The sequence below is a fragment of the Eretmochelys imbricata genome, chromosome 10, assembly GCF_965152235.1.
Source record: "Eretmochelys imbricata isolate rEreImb1 chromosome 10, rEreImb1.hap1, whole genome shotgun sequence".
Classification (NCBI taxonomy): Eukaryota; Metazoa; Chordata; order Testudines; family Cheloniidae; genus Eretmochelys; species Eretmochelys imbricata.
The window spans coordinates 18,175,096-18,194,817 of NC_135581.1; the positions used below are offsets into that span (position 1 = coordinate 18,175,096).

General features: G+C 43.3%; 1 protein-coding gene across 3 annotated transcripts in view; it reads left to right on the forward strand.

The window, feature by feature from the left end:
- Positions 1-2,057: 2,057 nt before the first annotated feature.
- Positions 2,058-19,722, forward strand: part of SMG1 (SMG1 nonsense mediated mRNA decay associated PI3K related kinase) — a 119,226-nt gene continuing 101,561 nt past the window's right edge. The window contains exon 1 of one of the 3 annotated variants that reach the window (XM_077829098.1): positions 2,058-2,249. In XM_077829098.1, the coding sequence (XP_077685224.1) occupies positions 2,161-2,249 (89 nt within the window). In that variant the 5' untranslated portion in view covers positions 2,058-2,160. The remainder of the gene's footprint in view (positions 2,250-19,722) is intronic. The other 2 variants (XM_077829097.1, XM_077829099.1) reach the window with 2 other exon arrangements.

Sequence of the window (19,722 nt, forward strand, 5' to 3'; positions counted from 1 at the left end):
GATAATCTGCTCCATTATCAGTGGGTGGTGATATGATCCATAAGATTCTTTCTTTGAAAGTCAGAGAATCTTTGCACTCGATATTGCTAGTACTCCACTAAAATCTGATTTTGATTTTACTGTTTTAAATTTATTTCTTCAGCTTGCTGAATATCAAATGCTACTGGTTAATTTTCTCAATTTAAATACCAAAAGAAGTAGAACTAAGATAGCAAATGAAAGGATTTATAATGCCATATACAATGGGTTATATGTGTAAAACTGACTCAAATATTTAAGAGTTGCAAGTGAACCAACATGATTTATAGTATTGCCCTGAAACTCCTAAGCACTTCAAAGCTAGTAGGTAGAAACACAGTGCATACACAGCGCCTACCCAAGGTTACCATTTGTGACATTGCAATGCATTATGATGACACTGGGTCACATCACATCAAAATATAATTATGTTGCAATTCAGCATTGTGATGTGATGGCTCTGAGCCCTGGAATTTTATTTTGGAACCTGTGGATGTCCTGCAAGCATTGCTTGAGGGATGCAAAACCACATCAATATGTTCAGTGCTGTCCAATAAAAAGCTAGAAGTGGCAATATGCCAATTGACTCAGCTCATTCACCAACACAACTGCAGTTTATTGCCTGATATTAACAAGGCCCCCAAGTCGTGCTGTTGTCCAACCTTGGATACAGTAATGAATAAGAGCAGTTAGGCCTATGAGCATCTTTACTGAGTGTTTGACTACAGTGTATTAGATTTCATGAAAACTTGAGGAATACTCAGTAAGAACAGGAACACAGGATGACCAAATAAGCCAATGCAAGGCATCCATTTCTTGGAGGAGAAAAAAAATGCCTGTGTCAGACTACGACTTCAGCTGCTGCAGTTGCACCACTGTAGCACTTCAGTGTAGACACTCACTACAGTGAGGGAGAGGTGCTCCTGTCGCTGTAGTTAATCCGCCTCCTCAAGAGGTGGTAGATGGTTTGACAGATGAATTTTTCCATTAACCTAATGCTGTCCAGAGAGGGGTTAGGTCGGCTTAACTAGGTTGGATGTGGTGTGGATTTTTCACACAAGAGTGACCTAGCTGGGTTGATGTAACTTTTTAGTGTCGACCCGGCCCTAGTATATTCCTTGAAAATGTATCCAATGGCACAGGTTTTCACATTCTTTCAAGTGTGGACCACGTTATAATAGACAGGCATTTTCTTGTAGATTTGTCTCCCCTCCCATTTTCAGTCACATCCTTGTGGCAACTACAGCAGTTGTTTCCCTAGAAAAGTACTAGTACAAAGGTATCATGTATCTTTTAAAATGCATTTTAGCAGCTGGAAGTAAAAAGGAGAAACCAGCACAGTAGATTTAGCCAGCTTCCTGCTAACCACCCCCAATACCTGTAGCGCACCAACGTGTGAACTTCTGTCCTATATGTGGGAGAAAGAACCGCTGTGTGAATTGGGCTGGGTCGGGTAGGCAGGAGACCCCTCAAGGTACGTGGCAAGGTAGGAAACTACTTTTGGGGGAGTAGTCCCCTCAATATGGGTGGGAGGGCAGGAAACCCTACTCGCCCTTCATGGGGACAGGAGACACCCTCATCACAGGATGACCCCCTCCTGAGGATAAACCCCCTCTTCGGGTGGGTGGGGGCCAGGAAGCTCCCTTAGGGGAAGGCGAACCTCCCGAACACACCAAAGAATGGGAGACAGGGGAGAGTTACACCACGGGGAGACCCCTCCGGGGCGGGGGCCAGGAGGCAGAGGGCTGAGTCCCCCGCTGCGGAGACTCCCCCCGGCTGGGTGTGCCCTCTCGGAGTGAGGGAAAGGTTAGGGAAGCCCGTTGTGAGGACACGGCGGGTAAGGGGGGGGCGCCCCGGCCCAGCACAGGGGGGTTTTCCGCGTGACCCCGCGGGGGTGACCCCGTTCGATGGCCGCTGTCCCAGGGTGCCCCGCGGAGGGCGGGCGAGCGGGGCGGCCCCATGGCCCGCGATCCCAGCATGCCGTTCGGCCAGGCAGCAGCAGCAGGCGGAGTCGCCACCGCCGCCGTCGTCTCCTCCTTGCCTGTGAGACAGCAGCAGCTTGAGGGGAGCGAGTGAGGAGCCGCCGCCGCCGCCCCTGCCCTGCGCCGCTGCCCGGCCGGCCATGCCCTCTCGGGCAAGGTAATGAGCCGCAGAGCCCCGGGGTCTCGGCTGAGCGGCATCGGCACCAGGCAGCACTATCACCCGCGGAGCTGGAATGACTGGCAACCCAGGTGGGTTGGGCTCGGGTAGGGGGAGGCGCGGCCTAGGCGGCCTCCGGGGACACGCGGGGAGGGGGCCTGGCCTGGCCTGGCCTGTTCCCGCTGTGCTGGGGCCTGTGGAGATTGGGAGGAGGGAAGGTGTGGGGGAGAGGAGAAACCCCCGGCTTTCTACGTAGGCAGGCCCAGCTTCCTGAGTGCTGGGGCCTAGAGGGAAATGGGGAGGGGGGAGTGACCCACCCCCTGACTATTGGGGCCTAGAGGGGGTGCGGGGGGAGTGACCCATTCCTTGACTCTTGGGGCCTAGAGGGAGTTGGTGGGGGCGGGGGAGAGGAGGTGCGAGTGACCCGGTCCCTGACTTTGGGGCCTACACACTCAGGATTGGGGTGTGTGTGGGGTGAACGGGCACTGCCTCTCTAATGTGGCCTAGTCAAATGGGGAACGAAACGCCAGGACGCCTCTGATATAAAGGATCCAGACTTTGCTGGGTACTGGAAAGAGCTGGGGTAGGACTTGTGGACAGTGGAGGGTATTTCCTGCTATATAAGCAATCCCTTATCTATTGGTGGTTAGAGAGACAAAATGTTTCTATATCACACAACACGTAACGTCCTAGGATCCTAGTTGGGTTTATCTTGATTTAGCCTTCGCCTTTCAGGGTTTTGTCCTAGGTGATTTATGGTGTATGATGATTTTAAGGTGTTTCAGTTCAGCTGTTGCTGGCACCCCACACAGTATTGTAAGTAGCAACTTTGTTGCTCAGTGACTTATTTTATAGTAGGAGACACTTTCCTTTAGTGGTAAATAGACGTTTTGAGTTGCTTATATTGAAACAGAATTTACGGGAACCTTCAGTAAGTGCATTTTTGTTCTTTTTGTGTTTTTTAATTGGAAATTACTTGAAGGAGAATGGAGGCTGCAAACATACTGGAGGTCTTTCAAGGGCTAAAAAAATAGCACACAAAACATATATATAAATTTTGTTCTTTAATCAGGGAAAAGTAGTTCAGAGGTGTAAGTAAACTAATGGGATTTTTGTTTGGGATGTGTTGCAGTTATTACATTTCAATAAGTGAAAAGTATATTTTGCATCTGAACTATTTCCAGCATGTCCTGTCACCCATGTAGTTGCTAAACTGCTTTAGTTTACTATATTAATTTTTAAAGTTGTTTTTGTAAAACTTTGTAATTTGGCCTGAAGTACAGTATCTAAGTCCTTTGACTTAATTGTTTCTATGTCAAACTTTTTTGGCTTTGTTTGAATGTTACTAAAACTTAAGTTGGCAGAGAAAGGGACTACGGTTCTGAAGTTTGCTGTCAGTATCATGTAGTTTATTAAATTGATAGATTGAATGGATGTGGAAGTGGATCCTGCTATTGTATGTGTGGAACATTAGTTTCATATATGTGAAAGAATCAAAAGTTCATTTTGACTAAGTAGTCAGCTCTCCACATGTTAGGGATGTTAAGTATGCAAAAAGCATGCAACATTTAAATGATCACGTGATCAGACCTCACTAGATTCTGCTCTCTTTAGTTGTTGAGGTGTAGTAAATTGTAAGTTTAAAAGTTAGAAATTTTCAAGCCATCATATTGATGTCCTGTTGTGGCATCCTATTTCTTCAGTAACAATGGAGGACTTCTAATGGCCTACAGTCTGGTACTTCCCTTACTCTGCAGGCAATCATTTAGGGAATAATGGACTCCATACTTGAAGTCAAAAACTTTTAAGCTCTTGACCCAGAGTTTTCCCCCCAAGGGAAAGCATTAGATGTACAGTTTGTGTCCCTGCTGATATGGTGACAGCTGTGATAACGGCTTCCTGATAGGACATCATTCATTCATTCATAGGACCCATCTTATTTTCAGCATAGAAAATGTGCTTTACAGATGCCGAAGCTCTGTCTATGCTAAGAAATTGACTTACTGAAAACCATTGAACTGGAGGAGGTGAAAATGGTATAACTGTTGGCACTGTAAGAACAAAACTATTCAGCAGTATTACAGAAAGTGAGACTTAGAGGAGATGAACCATTGTCACTGACAAGTTAGTTTCCTAATGTGAATGGGGCCTGGTCCTCTGCATCTGGAGGATCATGAAATTGGAGCATTTGTAAAGGAATAAGTGAGATCTGTAGCTGTCCTCGGGAGCAACCTAAACCTGCAGCAATTAGCTTTACCCCTTAGTTTATCTACTAGGCACCCCAAAGAGTATAAAAATGTGCACCATGAGAGTTGAGAGCTAATTCTACATATATATGAAATCTAAAAATGTTACCATAATACAAAGATCACTTTCACCATATGAATCAATATATGGTTGTTTAGTTGAGCCTTCAACATGAAAAAAATCTTTGCAAAGGTATATTGTCAAGGAATTTTAAAAAAATCTGATAGAACTCCCTTAAATAGTATGTTCTGATATATTTTTTTAATTTAAAAGTAGCTGTGAATTTTTTTGCTTCCTTGTTTTATGTTTAGAATGAACTTTTGGGTAGCAATTATAACACAAAATATGCTCAGACTTCTTTTCTTTTTCTTCTTCTGTGTATACATCTGTTTTACTTACCAGTTCGGTTCTAGCTCTGTTGTTGCTGGTTAATGGTAAATAGCTTCTTGCAGGGACAGAGGAAGGTTGTATGCAGGGACCAAAATTGCAAAAATTCTATCAAATTTCCAGTGCAAGAAAAAAGAAAATAGAACTTTTTTCACTAATCTTTCATGGCACAGAACTTTCAAATGGAAATACTATTTTTGAAGTTGACTGTATCCCTTTAATTAGGATATTGTGTTTTGAAGTTTAATTATCTGTAAATGTGATAAATGAGATGAAATCTGAACTATATCATCAGAATCAAAACTTCCTGAGCTTTGAGGTGTGAAAAATGTGGTTCTGATTTTTGTAGCTCAGATCCATCTCTAATAAAGTCTATTTGGTGAAGCAGAATTTGAATTTCGTGCCCATGTGAATGCGGCAATACCTGTCAGGTGTGTGTGGGCTGGTCTACACAAAGTTTTTGTAACACTGTATATTGACCAGGAATAAGCTATATGATATACTATAAGCTCCTTTATTCCTGAATAACTGTACCCATGCTAGGAGGTTGTACCAGTTTAACTATATCTGTTTCTAAATGGATATAGCTTACTGTGTATGGACAAGATCTGAGTATATGTGGCAGAACTTTGATCAGGTGACTTGATCAGATTTAGACCCTCTATTGCTACCTTTCTGAACTTTCAAGTTTCCACTTCCTTTGGCTTTTGGAAATAAGAAAAAAATTAAAAAGTCATATCATTGTGTAGCTTCTGCTAGTTTGTCTGCTATTAATCTTTAGCATGGGGCTGAATTAACTGTGCAACACGCAGTACTTCTTCACACTGACAGGAAAGCAGGGTTTGTGCAACACAGTAACATTAAGCAAACTGATGTCTACTGATGCAGCATAATGGTAAAGACTAGAACCATGGTTTCAACGTTCACCTTTTCAGGCTATGGAGAGAAAGGATAGATAGATTTTAAATCGCCTGCTCCTGTAATCAGGAATTACTTCTGGAATAACTGAACTTCTCTTTATGAACAGAAAAAGACACAAACAATCTGGTAGCTGAGGATGTATATGGAAAAGTAAGAAACAAAAGCTCTGACTGGTAAAAGTTCCAAAACTACTCTGATAGATACAAGTTCAATCCTGGAATTTAATTCTTGAAAATGGAAGTTATCCTTCTCATGCAATGTAAGTTAGTGTTCTGAATTATTATTATTCATTTGTATTACTGTGGCACCTAGAACCCCTGGTCATGAATTAGGATACATGTGTGGTAGGTGCTGTACAAATACAGAACAAAAACATGGTCCCTGCCCTCAAAGTGCTTATAGCCTAAATTTTAGGCCTGAGCTACATTAGAAAATTGTGGATCAGAAAATCCACACCCTTGAGTGCCGTAGTTAAGTTGGCCTAACCCCCAGTGTATACATGATTGAGATGAGACCCCATAAGAGTTTTAGCTGTGTGAATGGATAGACAAGGCTGTATCTTAGATGTTATACAGAAAGAATCGGCAAGATTTATACATAGACTTGATGTGAGGACCTAGAGAGAGAGAGATCCAAGATGATAATGACATGCAGATTACAGGCCTGAATAACAGGCAGGAAGGTGGTATCGTCCACTGTGATTGAGAAAGTGGGTAATGGGGAGGGTTTGGTGGAAAAGATTAACAGCTCTTACTTTAGCTGTATTCAGCTTGAGTTGACAGACAACCACAAGGACACGTCAGAAGGAGACATATCTGGTGAGAAATGGTAGATCTATGAGCATAGAGATGGTCATTCAATTTGTCTTTGTGGATGATATTCCCCAGAGATAAGGTGTAGAGAGAGAACAGAAGGGGGCCAAGTACAGAGCCCTGTGGAACCCCCACAGAAAGTTGGACAGGTGATACAGAGGATCTACCAAAAGACATGCTGTGGTACCAGTTACAGAGGTAGGAATAGAACCAGGAGAGGACAGAAGCATGAAAGTCAAGGGAGGGCAAGGTTTCAAAGAAAAGCATGGTTGACTATGTTGAAGGTGGCTGACAGGTCAAGAAGGATGAGGATGGAATACTGGTTCTAAACTTTGATTAGGAAGAGGTCATTAGAGATTTTGGGGTGAGGGATTTCAGTGGAGTGCAAGTGACAGAAGCCAAATTAGAGAAGGTCAGGGATGGAATTGGAGAAAAGAAAGCTATTGTAACCAGTGTGTTCAATGACAGGTTTCAGAGTAGCAGCTGTGTTAGTCTGTATCTGCAAAAAGAACAGGAGTACTTGTGGTACCTTAGAGACTAACAAATTTATTAGAGCAAAAGCTTTCGTGGGCTGCAGCCCACTTCATTGGATGCATAGAATGGAACATATAGTAATATATATACATACAACACATACAGATAAATTGGAAGTTACCTTACAAACTGAGAGGCTAATTACTTAAGATGAGATATTATCAGCAGGAGAAAAAAACTTTTGTAGTGATAATCAAGATGGCCCATTTAGACAGTTGACAAGAAGGTGTGAGGATACTTAATCTATGGAAATAGATTCAATATGTGTAATGACACAGCCACTCCCAGTCTCTATTCAAACCCAAGTTAATAGTATCTAGTTTGCATATTAATTCAAGCTCAGCAGTTTCTCCTTGGAGTCTGTTTTTGAAGCTTTTCTGTTGCGAAATTGCCACCCTTAAATCTTTTACTGAGTGGCCAGAGAGGTTGAAGTGTTCTCCTACCAGTTTTTGAATGTTATGATTCCTGATGTCAGATTTGTGTCCATTTATTCTTTTTGTGTAGAGACTGTCCGGTTTGGCCAATGTACAAGGCAGAGGGGCATTGCTGGTTCATGATGGCATATATCACATTGATAGATGTGCAGGTGAACGAGCCCCTAATGGCGTGGCTAATGTGATTAGTTCCTATGATGGTGTCACTTGAATAAATATGTGGACAGAGTTGGCATCGGACTTTGTTGCAGGGGTAGGTTCCTGGGTTAGTGTTGTGTGGTGTGTGGTTGCTGGTGAGTATTTGCTTTAGGTTGGGGGGCTGTCTGTGTTCAATGAACTTACAGATAGATGGAAGAAGGTGTTGGAGAGGCAAGGGGGGACAAGGTTGTTCTAGTCTTTCTTAAAGCAGTCGCTCTCAACCTTCCAGACTACTGTACCCCTTTCAGGAGTCTGATTTTCCCTGCGTACTCCCCAGTTTCATCTCACTTAAAAACTACTTGCTTAAAAAAATCAAACATAAAAATACAAAAATATCACACCATACTATTACTGACAAATTGCTTGCTTTCTCATTTTTACCCTATAATTATAAAATAAATCAATTGGAATATAAGGATTGTACTTACATTTCAGTGTATAGTATACAGAGCAGTATAAATAAGTCCTTGTCTGTATGAAATTTTAGTTTGTACTGACTTCACTAGTGCTTTTTATGTAGCCTGTTGTAAAACTATACAAATACCTAGAAGCGTTGGTGTACCCCTGGAAAACCTCTGTGTACCCCCAGGGTTGAGAACCACTGGATTAAAGCATGTTTGTTTGTATTGTGAGGGGAAGAGCGAGAGGAGAGTGACAGGTTGAGGAGAAGAGGAAATGAGGGTATGAGAGGAGATCAGGAGATGGCATGGGATGGGGTCACTGAGGCAAGTGGAGGGATTAGAGAAGGTCAGACAAGAAACTTCTATGTCTCAGACAGGAGAGAGCTATAGGAGGGGATTGGGAAAGGAAGGAAGCCAAGGGAGAGGGAAAGTTGTCACCTTTTGCCTATGTTGTCAACTTTTTCTTGTACAAGTTCATCCTGAGCAGAGAGAGAAATGTAGGCAGGAGGCAGGGAGGGTTTGAGGACTGAGTCGAAGATGTTGAAAAGGTGGCTGGAATGCAGGACATGACATTCAGTTAAGTTGGAGAAGTGGAATTGTTTAGGAAGATGGCATTTGTAGTGAAGGAAGTTAGCTTGATTACAGGCTTTTTGCCAGAGATGCTCTGCTTGTGTGGGAGCAGAAGGAAGTGGATGTTGTGACTGAGCCAAGGCTGCAGATGGACAGGATGGGTCTTGCAAAAGAGTCAAGGTGTGGAGGGGAATGAACCATGGAGAGAATCAGCCACCATATCAGTGGATAAAAAGGGAGGTGAGGACTGAGAGCAGATGAGAAGTCATCAACCTTGATAGACTGGAAGTCACAGAATATTCTGAATGTTTCAGCGTTGTATGTAGCAAAGAATCAAAGCATATTATAATTAATTTGATCAGGATCTCCTATTAGATGTTCTGTCAGTTTCATGTAATGTTCATGGAGCAGTTTCTTTTATGCAATCCATAAATATTGTTAGTTTTCTGCAAGTTAAAAGTTCTTGTGTGGCTTTTTCAGTTTCTTTTCAAGTGTGGCACATGGATTTCAAGATTTTCTGTCCTAATATACAGAGCTTTTAAGCTAATTATGTCAAGGATTCAAACTTGTATAGAGATAACGTAAGCATGTAGTGTAGTATACAGAGAGTTACCTGCACAAGTCCATTTACTGTGTACATGCTCTATTGCCTTTTTGGTGCCAGCTTGCACTGAAAAGATAACTTACTGAGGTAACAACTGATAGTTGTGGTTCGTGTTCCCAACAGAGATACTGCAAAATCCTAGTAGAATGCTTTTCCTAGCACAGAAAACCTTTTTTAAATATTGCAGTGTATTGGATTCCTATTCCACTCAGAATGAAGAGATTATAACGAGCTCAAAGATACTTTTTTCTAATTCAAGCAGTTTTACTGTTGTATTGGGGATTGTTTTAATTTTATATGACAAGAAAGAGCAATAAGGCTTAATGTGTAAAATGAAAGTAGAAAGAATTGAGGTAGCAGTGATCACATTAGTAAAATTACAGTAAGAGAGATCCTTCATATGATGAATATTTATCTATAATTACTCAGACGCCACACTTCACTGCTGGCCTCCTTGAAGTGTTTTGTTGTTATTTTTTTTAAACAAGTATTCTATTTCTGTTGTCGTTGTTTTGAATCAGCTTCAGTAGTTTGTCCCAAATGCCATGCTTTTCTAATCTTGAAATCAGTCAGTTCAGTTGTCCACTGAATTGCTTTACAGAAATTGATTGATATGTAATATTTCATCCTTGTTGGCCACATTAGTGCTATTATCTAAGCATTCATGAAAACTGTTGTGAATAATTTTCCTCGTCAATCTTACTAGTCTTTAAAATGACCTGCAATGGATTTTTAAGTATTATACATTTATTAATTCTATATAAAAGTGGCCTGTAAGATGATGTGTGTGGGGGGGAGAAGATGTTGTTTTTTGTTCCTTTTTAATACCTTGGTAAATAACTGAAATATCAAGCTTGGGTTTTTTTCTAGTTTTGCTGGAAGACCTCTTCCAGGTCTCAGAGCAAATGGATTGTGATCTCCCATGTCTTGACTGAATGGTCAGTGGAACTGAATCTTCTGATAAAGATATCCTTTCTTCAGAATGTTCTATGATCATCCCTGCTACTACAGCTAGAGGCCCAAATCATTTCTGGGATCTTATTGTGCTAGACACTACAAATACAGAAGTAGATATTGTCGTCTTGGTCATTGGGAGGATTCTTTAACCACAGCATTTCTAATTGTATTTAAATGGGCATCAGCAAACACCGTTTTAAACATTCTGACTAAAAATGCCTTTTTCTCTGTTGCCTAGGTTTATCTTTTGAATTCTGTGAAATAAAAATTGGGGGAGAAAGGGATAATCTTTCCTTCCCATTTTCCTTAAAATGTGGGGGTTGGTGGAATAGCAGTGGAAGTTTTCTCCCATTTTTCAGGTGCTTGGACTTTGGTTTCAGGAAGTGGGAGCTTGCTTTTGAAAAACAGCCTTGGCAAACAGGGCAGGAAACGCAGATCAAAGCCTGCCACCCCCACCCCTTTTTTTTTAAACTGGATTTTGATGCCAATTTCTTTCTACGTATTTTGGAGAAAGGAGAGCAGTTCTGTGACCCATAGGGATTTATTTTTCATTCTAGAAATGTACCTCAACTTCAATTTTGGACAGCATATTTTCAAATTCATATATTACCTCAAGGCAAAATACACTCTACCTGATGGATGTATAACTCCTCTGCTCCTTCAGTGTTTCCATCTTGATTTGTCAACATGTAGCTATCAGAAAGGTCAGTTACTATTGTCACCTCATTTGTTATCTGTACTCCTTTCTACCCTTCATTGGTGTCTTGTTGACCCCAAGCACTTTGGTGGACCACCCTGCGCTCTAGCACAGTAGTGATTTTGTCATTTTTGTTGGCACAGTGTGAAACTGACCAGGATCACATAATCCTGGTGCTGGATTGTGAGTGGGTAGTTATAGAGGATTGAATTTGAATGGCTGTATGCCAGAGGGGGTGTGAAGAATACTAAGCATTGAGAGTCTCTTGGCTAATTCAGACCAATAAACAGGCTAGATGTTCAGTCAGTCATTCACCTGTGCTGTTGCAGGTTATAAAATCTCTGCTAAGAGTGAATATTTTAATAATTAACTTCCTCTGGAAAAAATGCTTACCTTGCAAGGTGGGTACAAATCTGACTTTTTTTTAAAAAAAAAAAACAAACCAAAAACTAAAAACAAATATTTTATTTTATTTTAAAAGTAAATATGTTTAAAATTAACCTTAAATTTAGTACCAAATCTGTTTTAGGCCTAAATTTATTATAATCTCTTAAATAAGTAGGCTGAATCCATGAGCCTCTGTGACAAACTGTATGTTAAAGGCTACTCTTCTGTATTAAAAAAAAAAATCAGGGGAAAAAATTAACTTTTAGTATCAAGCTTTATAAATATGGCAGAATAGGTCATGTACTGTATTAAGGGCTTGTTTTGTTTAAAACAGTTTATACGCTGTTTTGTGTGTTTAGTTAAATTCTAGTCACCTTTCTAATGCATCCGGACACAAATCATGAGTAGAAAACTAATTATCTTGTAAATAAACAATATATTCATCATCTTCTAATACTAAATACTAGTACATACTAAAAATGTACAGTTAATAAGAATCTGAAAACATTAAACTTTTAATAGTTGTTTAAATAAATAAATGCTATAGTTTAAGGCTACATTTTAGTCAAGGGTATTTTTAGTAAAAGTCATGCATAGGTCACGTGCCGTAAACAAAAATTCATTGTACTGTATACCCCTAACTAAAACTTGGGCTGGGCACCGCAGGTGTGTGTCGGGGGGGGATGTGAGCTGAGGTAGGGCAGGTACTGCAGGGTGGGCGCATGCGGCGGGCCGGGGCTCCTGGTGGAGGTCAGGGGGCGCAGCTGGGGTGGGCCGGGCAGCGGCTGCATGTGGCCTAGCACCCCAGTGGTTCTGGGGGGTGGGGGGTTGGAAGGTCTGGCAGGCTCCCTACCCGGATCCCTGCAGCTCCCTGGAAGTGGCTGGCATGTCCCTGCAGCTTCTAGGGGAAGGGAAGGCCAGGGGAGCTCTGTGCTCTGCCCCTGCCACCAGCTCTGTGCGCTGCCCCCGCCATGAGCTCTGGTCCCGCACCCCAACCCCAACCTGGCCCTGAGTCTACTCGCATAACCAAACTGCTGCTGCTGGGCATGGGGCTGCCTGAGTGCTTAGGCAACCCCTGAGCTAGCCGCACCGGCCACTGCTTTACTGCGGAGGTCATAGAAAGTCACGGAATCCATGACCTCTGTGACAGACACGCAGCCTTATTTATAGTGCAAAAAGATGTACCAAATCTAGTGTAATGGCTCTATTTAGTTGTAAATCAACGTTTTAATGGTTATATCAACCAGTCAGAATGCACCTTTCTTTAAAAAATAACTGAAGTACAAATGGAAAAGTTGCTTAAAATTGATGATTTAAATTGAGGCCTTCCAGTTGGAGATTTAAATCAATCCACCCTGCTACCTTGGGCACGTAGGTACTGGGGGTTGTCTGCATGGAACACTTGACCAGCAAGCCTATTCCAGAATAATTAATCTGCTATAAAGTCACTTTTATTCCAGAGTAATTTCCACAGAGGACAGTTATTCTGGGATAGCTAAATAATAGCAGAATAGTTAATCTGAAGTGGCCATGCCAGTGAATTGCTTCTTTGTAGACAAGGCCATAGAAATTGTAAACCCTTCTGGCATCCTAAAAGTGTTATCTCCACCCAGGTGCTATGATAGGTTATTTTTACTGACTTGGAACTATAATCAATATATTCATCTAGGAGGGAAGAAACCAATCTATTTGTAAGGTCACTGACCTTCACGGGATGATGTATTTCCTCAATCATAATGACTCTACTTTTGACTGACTATTAAGTGTACTCCTTTTCCAAAGAGATTTCTGCCTGTCTCCTTATTCATTTGTTAGAACATGAGTATAGTAACTTTTGTGAACATGCAGTGACTATTTGAGTGTTTAATAAACTGGACTGCTCTTTTTTTTGTTTTTTTTTTGATAGGTGGGGAAAGAGAATTCAGAATGTTGCTTTGTGAATGTGAGCTTCCCAGTTTCAAAGTGCAACACAAAAACAATCACAGTATGGGCAAGGAAATTGCTCAGTAGGCAGCTATGCTGATTTGCTTCTCTTCTGTTACCTGATAGTGCATCTTCTATCCATACTATTCTGTGTTCTTTGTCTGCTCTCTAATCATGAGTTTATCATATAGAAACAAAAACTTAAAAGTATCTAATTGGCACTGCCCTGTGGAAGTGCATCCAACACCTTATAGGGTTGTTATGGTTATCCACCTTCATTTGGTTTCTCACATCTCATTCCAACTGCACAATTTTTATTCTGATATCTCATCATGTATTTGTGACTGAGCTGGTCTGCTGGCACCACTGCATAATGGCTTGGTCACCACACTGTGTGTGTTCTCTTATGAGGTCATGTCAAAATATGTGACCGATGTAAAATCGGCGTTCCACAAGACTTTATGAGACGGCATTAATAGAGTTATGTTCATAACTCAAACTTATCTGCCTGGCACAATCTAGTCAAAATATAAATATTACTTTATGAACAAGAAAAGTGCCATCTTAAAATACAGGCATGTGTTTAGAAAGGCAAGAATACAAGTTTTGTATATCTAATTTGGTTGATGTTTGATGGCACAATTGTATTGCATCACAAAAGAGGAAATGGGGAGACAGGTCAAGGAAGTATACTTTTAAATGCAAGTCACTGAAAAGGTTCTGTATTTGTAAGTATCTATGTAAAGTGTGTTATGGTTTTAAAGTGGATAAAATAGATTAGCACTCTCTCCAAAATACATGTACTCTAATATAGGAAGAAGCTTTTAAACTTTAAATGATTGAAAATGGGTTTATTTTTATGGTTTTATTCTTAGTATTTACCAGTAATTGTACAAACATATTTGGATAAGCACGCACAAGCCATGATTTCAGCAGTCATCTTGCTCTATGTTCCTTCAGTGAAATATAGAGGCTGAATTTCCATAGTGACATATTATGATGTCACACATGGAACTCTGATAAGATCAAATCAAAAAGAGAATATGTGCTGTGACTGTTACTTAAACACATATTTTTGAATAAGTAACAAAGTAATACTGAAATGACTGCTAAGAAAATTGCTTTTTGCATAAATTTTCTTATTACAAGCTTGCTTCAGTGTGAGAATCCATCTTCAAAGCATGACAGGTCATAGTTGAATCATTAAGTCTATTCTCAGGAAAACAAAAACTTGTATTGAAGTGGCCCCTTTGTGCCTGCTGAGAGAGGATCAGAAATTGATGGTTGTTTGAAATGAGAACATTGATTGCAAAGGAGAGGAACAGACTTTTTAGAAGAGATAATAATGCTTGCTTGAGAAAGATGCATGGGGGCAAAAGAGCTTTTTTATTTAAACAAAACGCCACTCTCCCTTCTGCAGTTGATGGGCTGTTATGCGAGGTTGCCCGGCATCTCTTGATTCTGTTAGTTTGCAAGACTCTGCTCCCAAACACAGAACCACAATAGTACATAATACTTCTCAAAGCATCTACAGGCTTGTAGAGCATGTAGGCTTCACCACAATAAAAAGATTTTAAAACACTCTTTTTAAAAGAAGGCAACATTTCAGGAAGTGAGGTTAGTCAAGAACATGTACAATTCTCAGGTCAACTGATGTACAAAACCCCCCTGAGTTTAAAAGTGCGAAGTCAGTTAATGCTTTACTCAACTTAGGGTATGTCTACACTACGAAATTAGGTCGAATTTATAGAAGTCGTTTTTTTAGAAATCGGTTTTATATAGTCAATTGTCTGTGTCCCCACGCAAAATGCTCTCAGTGCACTAAGTGCATTAACTTGGCGGAGTGCTTCCACAGTGCCGAGGCTAGCTATCCCACAGTTCCTGCAGTCTCTGCCGTCCATTGGAATTCTGGGTTGAGATCCCAATGCCAAATGGGGCAAAAACATTGTCGCAGGTGGTTCTGGGTACATGTCGTCAAGCATGAAAGCAATGGCAGACAATCGTTTTGCACCTTTTTTCCTGAATTATCTGTGCAGACGCCATACCACGGCAAGCATGGAGCCCACTCAGCTCACTGGCACCGTACGTCTCCTGGGTGCTGGCTTTTTTGCATTGCTACACAGCAGCAGCTCATTGCCTTTTGGCAGCAGGCGGTGCAATAAGCCTGATAACCATCGTCATCATGTCCGAGGTGCTCTTGGCCTCCCTGGTAAGGTCGGTCAGGAGCATCTGGGCAGACATGGGCACAGGGACTAAAATAGGAGTGACTCGACCAGGTCATTCTCTTTAGTCCTGCCGGCAGTCCTATTGCACCGCCTTCTGCTGAGCAGCCAGGAGATGAGGATGGCTAGCAGTCCTACTGCACCGTCTGCTGCCAGCCAAAGATGTAAAAGATAGATGGAGTGGATCAAAACAAGAAATATACCAGATTTGTTTTGTATTCTTTGCTCCCCGCCTCCCCCGTGAAATCAACGGCCGACAATCGTTTCGGTGAGGTCTGTCAGGGGCACCTTGAAAAGTTTCATGGAGATTCAGTCCTGCCTGGAATACCGGGGGGAGGGATAGTTCAGTGGGTTGAGCATTGGCCTGCTAAACCCAGGGTTTTGAGTTCAATCCTTGAGGGGGCCATTCTGTGGGACAGTTGTTCTTGTTTCTCCTTGTTGTAAAGCCACCCCCTTTGTTGATTTTAATTCCCTGTAAGCCATGTCTTCAGTCGCCTCTCCCTCTGTCAGAGCAATGGCAGACAATTGTTCCGCGCCTTTTTTCCATGTCGATGCCATACCATGGCAAGCATGGAGCCCGCTCAGATCACTTTGGCAATTAGGAGCACGTTAAGCACCATGCGCATTATCCAGCGGTATATGCAGCACCAGAACCTGGCAAAGCGAAACCAGGGGAGTAGGTGACATCAGTGCGGTGACAAGGAGAGTGATGAGGACATGGACACAGACTTCTCTCAAAGCATGGGCCCTGGCAGTGTGGGCATCATGGTGCTAATGGGGCAGGTTCATGCCGTGGAACACTGATTGTGGGCCCAGGGAAACCAGCACAGGCTGGTGGGACCGCATAGTGTTGCAGGTCTCGGGCGATTCCCAACAGCTGCGAAACTTTTGCATGCGTAAGGGCACTTTCATGGAACTTTGTGACTTGCTTTCCCCTGCCCTGAGGCGCAAGAATACCAAGATGAGAGCAGCCCTCACAGTTGAGAAGTGAGTGGCAATAGCCCTGTGGAAGCTTGCAATGCCAGACAGCTACCGGTCAGTCGGGAATCAATTTGGAGTGGGCAGATCTACTGTGGGGGCTGCTGTGATGCAAGTAGCCAACGCAATCAAAGATCTGCTGATATCAAGGGTAGTGTGCCTGGAAAATGTGCAGGTCATAGTGGATGGCTTTGCTGCAATGGGATTCCCTAACTGTGATGGGGCCACAGACGGAACCCATATCCCTATCTTGGCACCGGAGCACAAGCCGGCGAGTACATAAACCGCAAGGGGTACTTTTCAATGGTGCTGCAAGCACTGGTGGTTCACAAGGGACATTTCACCAGCATCAACGTGGGATGGCTGGGAAAGGTACGTGACGCTCACACCTTCAGGAACTCTAGTCTGTGGGAATGGTTGCAGCAAGGGACTTACTTTCCAGGCCAGAAAATAATTGTTGGGGATGTTGAAATGCCTATGGTTATCCTTGGGGACTTAGTGTAACCCTTAATGCCAAGGCTCATGAAGCCATACACAGGCAGCCTGGACAGTAGTCAGGAGCTGTTCAACTACAGGCTGAGCAAGTGTAGAATGATGGTAGAATGTGCATTTGGACGTTTAAAAGCGCGCTGGTGCAGTTTACTGACTCGGTTAGACCTCAGCAAAACCAATATTCCCACAGTTATTACTGCTTGCTGTGTGCTCCACGATATCTGTGAGAGTAAGGGGGAGACGTTTATGGCGGGGTGGGAGGTTGAGGCAAATCGCCTGGCCGCTGGTTACGCGCAGCCAGACACTAGGGCAGTTAGAAGAGCACAGGAGGGCGTGGTACACATCAGAGAAGCTATGAAAACCAGTTTCATGACTGGGCAGGCTATGGTGTGAAAGTTCTGTTTGTTTCTCCTTGATGAACCCACCCCCCTTGGTTCACTCTACTTCCCTGTAAGCTAACCACCCTTCCCTGCTCCCTTCAATCACCACTTGCAGAGGCAATAAAGTCATTGTTGCTTCACATTCATGCGTTCTTTGTTAATTCATCACACAAATAGGGGGATAACTGCCAAGGTAGCTCGGAAGGGGTGGTGGAGGAGGGAAGCACCGGGTGCGGTGGTGGAGGAGGGAAGGACAAGGCCACACAGCACTTTAAAACTTATTGAATGCCAGCCTTCTGTTGCTTAGGCAATCCTCTGGGGTGGAGTGGCTGGGTGGCCAGAGGGGCCCCCCCCCACCACGTTCTTGGGCATCTGGGTGAGGAGGCTATGGAACTTGGGGAGGAGGGCGGTTGGTTGCACAGGGGCTGTAGCGGCGGTCTGTGCTCCTGCTGCCTTTCCTGCAGCTCAACCATATGTTGGAACATATTAGTTTGATCCTTCATCAGCCTCGTCATTGAATCCTGCCTCCTCTCATCACACTGCTGCCACCTATCAGCTTCAGCCCTCTCTTCAGCCCACCACCTCTCCTCCCGGTCATTTTGTACTTTCCTGCACTCTGACATTGTCTGCCTCCACGCATTCGTCTGTGCTCTGTCAGTATGGGAGGTCAGAGAACATTTCATTGCGAGTGCAGTTTTTTTCGCCTTCTAATCTTCGCTAGCGTCTGGGAAGGAGAAGATCCTGTGATCCTTGAAATACATGCAGCTGGTGGAGGGAAAAAAAGGGACAGTGGTATTTAAAAAGACACCTTTTCTAGAACAATGGGTACACTCTTTTTCATGGTAAACCTTGCTGTTAACATACATACATACATAGCACATGTGCTTTCGTTACAAGGTTGCATTTTGCCTTCCCCCACCAATGGCTAGTCCCTCCCCCCTCTCCATGGCTAACAGCGGGGAACATTTCTGTTCAGCCACAAGCAAACAGCCCAGCAGGAACGGGCACCTCTGAATGTCCCTTTAAGAAAAGCACCCTATTTCAACCAGGTGACCATGAATGATATCACTTTCCTGAGGATAACACAGAGAGATAAAGAACGGATGTTCTTTGAATGCCAGCAAACATACGCTGCAATGCTTTGTTCTGCAATGATTCCTGACTACGTGCTACTGGCCTGGTGTGCTAAAGTGTCCTACCATGGTGGACGGAATAAGGCTGCCCTCCCCAGAAACCTTTTGTTAAGGCTTTGGGAGTACATCTCGGAGAGCTTTATGGAGATGTCCCTGGAGGATTTCCGCTCCATCCCCAGACACATTAACAGACTTTTCCAGTAGCTGTACTGGCCGCGAATGCCAGGGCAAATTAATCATTAAACACGCTTGCTTTTAAACCATGTATACTATTTAAGAAGGTACACTCACCAGAGGTCCCTTCTCTGCCTGGTGGGTCCGGGAGGCAGCCTTGGGTGAGTTCGGGGAGTACTGGCTCCAGGTCCAGGGTGAGAAACAGTTCCTGACTGTCGAGAAAACCAGTTTCTCCGCTTGCTTGCTGTGAGCTGTCTACAGCCTCCTCATCTTCATCTTCCTCATCCCCAAAACCTGCTTCCATGTTGCCTCCATCTCCATTGAAGGAGTCAAACAACATGGTTAGGGTAGTGGTGGCTGAACCCCCTAGAATGGCATGCAGCTCATCATAGAAGCGGCATGTTTGGGGCTCTGACCCGGAGCGGCTGTTCGCCTCTCTGGTTTTCTGGTAGGCTTGCCTCAGCTCCTTAAGTTTCACGCGGCACTGCTTCGGGTCCCTGTTATGGCCTGGGAGATTTTGACAAATGTTTTGGCATTTCGAAAACTGGAACAGAGTTCTGTTAGCATGGATTCCTCTCCCCGTACAGCGATCAGATCCCGTACCTCCTGTTCGTTCGGTCCATGCTGGAGCTCTTTTGCGATTCTGGGACTCCATCATGGTCACCTCTGCTGATGAGCTCTGCACTCACCTGCCGCTTGCCTCGCTGGTCAAACAGGAATGAAATTCAAAAGTTTGCGGGCCTTTTCCTGTCTACGTGGCCAGTGCATCTGAGTTGAGAGTGCTGTTCAGAGCGGTCGCAATGGAGCACTCTGGGATAGCTCCCAGAGGCCAATACCGTCTGATTGCGTCCATGCTACCCCAAATTCGACCCATTTTGACAGTACGAGATAGTACAGTGTACTGTACTGGAAGGTCATGGTTATCAGAGGAGCCAACTGTTATGAAACTTTTGGGTGTTTAAGCTCAAAGCAATTGAAAATCTGCTGCTCTGTTGCATTGGGTGGCTGAGACAGCAGACACGCTATATGGGACATTCTCCATCTCCCTGAGCGTGAACTAGAAATTTCTGCACTTTACCCTGGAGGGAGAAAATGTGCAAGGGCCATGTAAGTG